At 44.9% G+C, this 6,061-nt stretch overlaps 1 protein-coding gene across 1 annotated transcript; it reads left to right on the top strand.

Moving 5' to 3' along the window:
* The first annotated feature begins 3,867 nt into the window (after positions 1-3,867).
* Positions 3,868-5,594, top strand: LOC106817856 (leukocyte receptor cluster member 1 homolog). Its single transcript, XM_014822560.1, has one exon. It carries the CDS (start codon positions 4,191-4,193, stop codon positions 5,328-5,330), a length of 1,140 nt encoding a protein of 379 aa, XP_014678046.1. The 5' UTR covers positions 3,868-4,190; the 3' UTR covers positions 5,331-5,594.
* Positions 5,595-6,061: the final 467 nt, after the last annotated feature.

Raw genomic sequence — 6,061 nt, 5'->3', positions numbered from 1 at the left:
GATGTCGAGGAGGCAGCGCGAGATGCTACGTACAACACCCCGCGGTCGCGTGCGCCCAGTCCCGCGGAAGTGCGCGGCTTAACCGCTTTCGGCGGTCGGGGAACAACGCATCTTTTGCGCAACGCCATCTTGTACCCGGTCTCTCTGGATTTGCTTCCATCTGGTTGTCGAAGAACCATTCGGCTAGTGACACGCTTTCTGCTTCGAGAGTTTGTTTTAGCTGCTCGAACTCCGGATGACAATATGAAAGGGTGTTGTCATCGGCATAATTAAAGAGGCGTGTTTTGTTTACAAAATAGAATATATTATTTATAAAAATATTAAAAATTATGGGTCCCAAAATCGAACCCTGTGGTACGCCCTTTGTGATATTTAGAAAAGTACTCGTACTGCTTCCGAGCTGCATGCATTGCTCACGGTTTGAGAGATAGCTGTTACAGCATCTTCCGACAAACCGTAAGCTTTGAGTTTTTCCAGGATCAGATCGTGCGGCAGACAGTCGAACACTTTCGATAAATCCATTAAAATAGCAGCTACATAGTCATTTCTATCCAATGCTGCCCGCCACTCCTCGGTGAGAGCCAACAGAGTTGATTGACAACTATACCCAGGTCGGAAAGCGGACAGCATTGGATTGAAAATGTCTTTAAAAAATACAGCCATCTGCTCAGATATGGCCCTTTCAAAAATTTTGGATATCGCCGGTAGAACACTCACCGGACGATAGTATTGTCTATCAAGCGGGTCCTTCTTTAGCTCATCCGACATAGTCAGATTCAGCTTGTAGAATCGCGTGATTGTCCGTGCGTCCGTGCGTGCGTCCGTCCGTCAACAGTTGGGCACAAATCTTAACCGCTCGACGTACGGTTACGATATTCAGGACGTGGGGGAGTAATCCGAAAACGAGTTGGGATGTTGAAGCTGGGGGTCAAATGTCAAAGGTCAAGAGGTGTAAAAGAAGGGGGAACATTCCCTCCTTAACTTAAAGGGACAGTAGCCTCTAGGATTTTACTGCATACAACTGTACTTACTGTATAACAAATCGTCTATACCCACATGTATTTGTCACCAGATACTTAATTAATTATTTACACATCAACGCTACGAAATTTGAACGGCGCCATGACACCCGCGACCGTGCTGCCACCCCGAAAAAGTTGCGTATTTGACAATTTATTTTGCAGGTTACAGACCGAGGGCTAATCACAAAAGTGCAATTATATTTATACCTAAATGCTATTTAACCGAACGATATTCATTTTAGGGCAAATTTATCCATATTATAACTGAAACTATATGTCGTTTATAAGATATTACAATCCTTTTGCTTTTAAATGAATAAATAAGAAACACCCTCGGTCTGTAGCCATTGGCTGGAAAGTGGTTTTGCGCAACTTATCAGATCGTGCGCTTTGAGTGGCGCCACCGTCGTTATAATCAAACTGTAGTAGTTAGTTTTAAAACATTTTTTAATATTATTTCTAATGGTGATTGAACCATGAAACTTTTTATGTAGCGTAATTATAACCTAAATTAGCTGAAAATAACCCTAGAACCTAGAGTAAACTCTCCCTTTAAGGTATAGGGAGGAAATACAGAATTGCGGCACAAATCTAAACGGCTCGACCTAGGCTCGTGATAGTCGGTGTATAGCATCATGGTAGGAAAAGCCATCACTGTGCCGAAATTGGAGGTCACAGGTCAAAGGTCAATGGGGCACAGGGCAGATTTTAGACATTTTCTGAGGACGTGGCTTAATGGACAGAGTGAAAAACTTTTTTGTTTCACAACTGACCTACCATTTTTATAACTTTATTGAAAGGACCATGAAATGTGCTTTCCACAGACGTGCGAAGAGTAAGTGTCTGATAACCTTTTGACCCTCAAGAGGAGGGCTAAACATGGATTCCTGAACTGCCTCAATGATGTCACAGTGTTCTCATATTCATGTAACATCCATAATCTGGAAAGCCAATATGCCTCGATAGTGCAACGTCTACAGCACAGGATTACGGCCCAAAGGTCCTTGGATCGAATCCCATCAGGTTTTTTATTATTTACCTGTTTTCTGTATTTTTCTATCTTTATCCATTTAACTATTTCTTTCCAATTAAGGCAAATATTTACATGATTTATTTACAACAATTTCATTTAACAACAAATAATTTTTACAACAATTAAATTATTATTTCTTTAAATAGGGTTAGGGTTAGGGTTAGGGCCACAATGCACCATAAAACAGGAGTTTCAGGCACGCGATTTGTATCAACCAATGGGATTTGGGAGGTATGCAGAATGCAGAAGGTTACTGAAATGATGTGTACGCAACTGCATATCTGCATATCTGCGCCTAACAAAGGTGTCACTACACACGACTTAAATGTTACGTTTATAACCGTAACAACAGACCTCAGATGAGCCCAGACGCTCTGCGGCTCTAGTTTTGTATAACGGAGTGACCCTTGCCAACTTCAGTCTATCAGGAAATGCTCCCCGTTTTAGTGTTAGGTTGACAATTCTTGTTATTGGGAAAATTACTTCATCCTTCACCATGTGAATTCTCTTTGGTGATACTTTGTCAATCCCCGTTGCTTTTTTCTTGCCTATTTTGTCAAGATATTTTCTGACATCCCGTTCAGAAACTTCGTGGAAGTTGTCAGGAGGTGATATATTTTTCTGAATAGCTTTTATTATTATACTTGGATGTTCTGTGTCTACTGCACATTTACAGTTTTCTCCAATTTTCGAGGCAACATTAACGAAGTACTCATTAAAAAGATTGCATACCTCGTTTTGATTTGAGACAGTTTCATTGTTGTGTCTCAAGTGAATTTGGTTCTGTTTAGTATTCCCCTTCTCAGAGAGAAAAGGGCGTATGGTGGACCAGAAATCATTCGATTTTGTGCCACCACCGCATCGTTCGAAAAAATATAGCCATATTGCTTGCTTGTTCAACCTGTTTACTTTGTTTCTCTGTTTTCTATATGCTTCAAACCTACTAGTGCTATATACTAGTTACTAACCACACCAACTAGTAGTTAACTAAACTACTAGTTACTAACCAAACACTAAACCCGAATAAAACTCGCCTAGCGGTAGCCTAGGGCGGTGGCCAGAGCTAATTAACTAAGGCTAAGCACAGGCACTTGGAACATCTCAATAAAAAAGGTAAATAACCACGAAATGTATTTACTACCAAAGTCTTAATGTTACTCTCTTTTGCCTATTATTGCTGATAACTTGCTGTAAATGCCATTCAAATGCTCCTCTGCAACACACAAGTACACCGCACGCACTCCACTGTGCACATAATAGGCGAAAGAGAGTAGAGAAACATTAATCCTTTGGTAGTAAATACATTTCGTGTTTATTTACAATTATATTTTTTTTGGGGACGTTCCAAGTGCCTGTGTAACTAAGGGTTCGCCTCCCTCCTCCCACTCCCAGAGCTAAAGATAAAGGGTAAAACTAAAGGTTCTTCTTTACCTTTTACAATGCAGATAATCTAAATCTCGACCAAATGTTCTTTGCACAAATGCGTATAACATATATGCATTATAACCGTAATTATTTAACTTTGTACTTGTTGGTGTACATGGTAATGTACTGTATTAATCATACAGTCCACTCATCCACATGTGCCACAGTGAATTAATTCATAGATCTCGTGCGTACGCACCATAACGCACACCCCTTTGGTGAATCTAACCCCAGTTCTCATATAACACTTGCTGCGTACATGCCCAGTAACAAAGCTTCCTTTATTTACCAACAGGACTTTCAACATTTGTCACATTACAGGCTACATAATATTCTCATTCATGCAGCATAAGAAATAATTCAAATGGAAAGTGTCAGACACATCTGTAAACCCTTATATGTTTGGGATGCGTTAGTGAGCCACAGTGTAAAATTTATCATTTTAAAGCCAGAGTTATTAGCGCGTAATGTGGCGCCACGCGTCATTGTAATGCACGTTGCGTTTGCCACGCCCTCAGATTCGCAATTTGAAAAAACGAACTTTCCAAACTACCTCTATATATCTCGGCGACAAGTAACGATCTCTCTCTCGCCGCCATTGCCATGAACATCCTTCCGACATCGCGTTTGCTTCGCCCTCAGATCGCAGTGGTGAAATAACGCCGTCCTCTCCGCACACAGAACGAACTCGGGACTTCCGAACCGCCGTCATGAACATCCTTCCGAAGAAGCGCTGGCACGTCCGCACGAAGGAGAACATCGCCCGCGTGCGGCGGGATGAGCAGCAAGCGCGCGAGGAGGAGGACGAGCGACAGCGGAGGAGGGACCTCGCCGAACAGGAGGCGCGCACCGACACGCTCCGTCTCCGTGCGAGGAAGCGTCTCCGCGACGACGGCGACTCCGACTCCAATGACGAAAGCGCGGGTAAGCGACGCCGCGTCGACACGCCACGCGGAACCGATGATGACACCGCCGCCGTCGTTGGGAGGGAGGCTCCCTTGCCACGGGAACATGTGAACCTGTTTGCGGACCTTCAGGCGGGCGACAAGCGGACGGGGACGAACCGGGAGTACGAGGAGGAGAAGCGGGCCGAGCAGGAGAAGTACGAGAAGCAGATCGGGCTGCTGACCTACCTTGGGGAGAGCGCGCGCGAGCCACCGCCGTGGTATGCCCGCTCGTTGCCGTGTGAGCCGACCTCGCGCGACGACCCCGACGCCGCCGCGGACGTCGCGAAAAAGTCTCGCATGGACCCGATCATCGTCATGAACAAACATCAGCGCGCAAAATCGACCGGAGCGAAGCCGGAAGCGTTTCGCGCGCTGACGAGCGGCGGCCGACGGGAAGGTGACCGCGAGGGGTTCGGACAGCGGCAGGTGCGCATTTCATCACCACCGGCACCAGGCGGCGGCCGGCGGGAACGTAGCCTCGACGGGAGCAGAGCGACACCTCAGAAGAAGAGCCAGCGCAAACACAAGCACAAGCACAAGCACAGGAGAAGACGCAATAGTGATAGTAATAGCAATAGTGGTAGCAGTAGCGATAGTAAACGCAAGGACAAGCACAGAAGAAAACGCAATAGCAGTAGCGGTAGCGATAGCGACGAGAAAAATGGCAGAATCACAACGAATAAATCGACATCGGATATCAAGACCGTGGTGCAGCTACGTGCGGAGCGCCTGCGACGGGAGAAGGAGGAGCGCGCGAGGACGGAGAGGCTGCTGGCGAGAGTACGGGGGGAGAAACTACCGGAGGAGAAGGCAGCGGAAGCCGTGGAGAAGGAGTCGTGGCGATACAACTCGCAGTTCAATCCCGACTTTGTGCGCAGGCCGAAACCCCGCCATAGCATTTAAACCTAATACGTGTGACGAAACGGTGAATACGATGTACTACGTCCCGTATGTGTTTCCGTTTTAATAATCTTCGAAAAGTAAAAGGAAGGTAATTGTATGTCTTGCGCACTGGTGCAGGTAGGTACATAGTTCGAAAATATGTAAATGCTTGTTGGAAATGAATTGGTTTTACATGGAATTCTAATGCATTTTTTATGTATGTATATAATATCAGGAGTAAGATAATATAGAGGAGTATGACTCTCCAAAACATGTGAATTTCAACATTTGCTTGCCTAATTTTACCGATGATAGGCCCTATATTACGTGCAACTCGATAAAAATTACATCTAAATGAGCGTTGGACATCCACCTCTCACTAAAACTTTACTTTGTTTTCATACCTCTTGCCTTTACGGAGATATAGCTTTGAACGTCACACATGGTTCATAGTGTTTAACTAAGCTGGTGGCTCAGATTGCCCAGACTTCCGAACTGTGCAACATACGAAGGTCTCGCGCAGCATTACCTTGTGGTATTTATAGCTGTGACCTATGACTCTGCCGCGAGTCACGGCTGCGTGTGGAAGTCTGGGCAATCTGAGCCACCAGCTTAGTTAAACACTATGAACCATGTGTGACGTTCAAAGCTATATCTCCGTAAAGGCAAGAGGTATGAAAACAAAGTAAAGTTTTAGTGAGAGTTGGATGTCCAACGCTCATTTAGATGTAATTTTTATCGAGTTGCACGTA

Source organism: Priapulus caudatus, unplaced genomic scaffold, assembly GCF_000485595.1.
Source record: "Priapulus caudatus unplaced genomic scaffold, Priapulus_caudatus-5.0.1 Scaffold1895, whole genome shotgun sequence".
Taxonomy (NCBI): domain Eukaryota; kingdom Metazoa; phylum Priapulida; class Priapulimorpha; order Priapulimorphida; family Priapulidae; genus Priapulus; species Priapulus caudatus.
The sequence above is the reverse complement of the archived record's forward strand: the minus strand, read 5'-3'. Positions and strand labels throughout refer to the sequence as shown.

Coding starts and splice junctions, on each gene's coding strand:
- LOC106817856 (XM_014822560.1), top strand. CDS start 4,191: ATGAACATCCTTCCGAAGAAGCGCTGGCACGTCCGCACGAAGGAGAAC.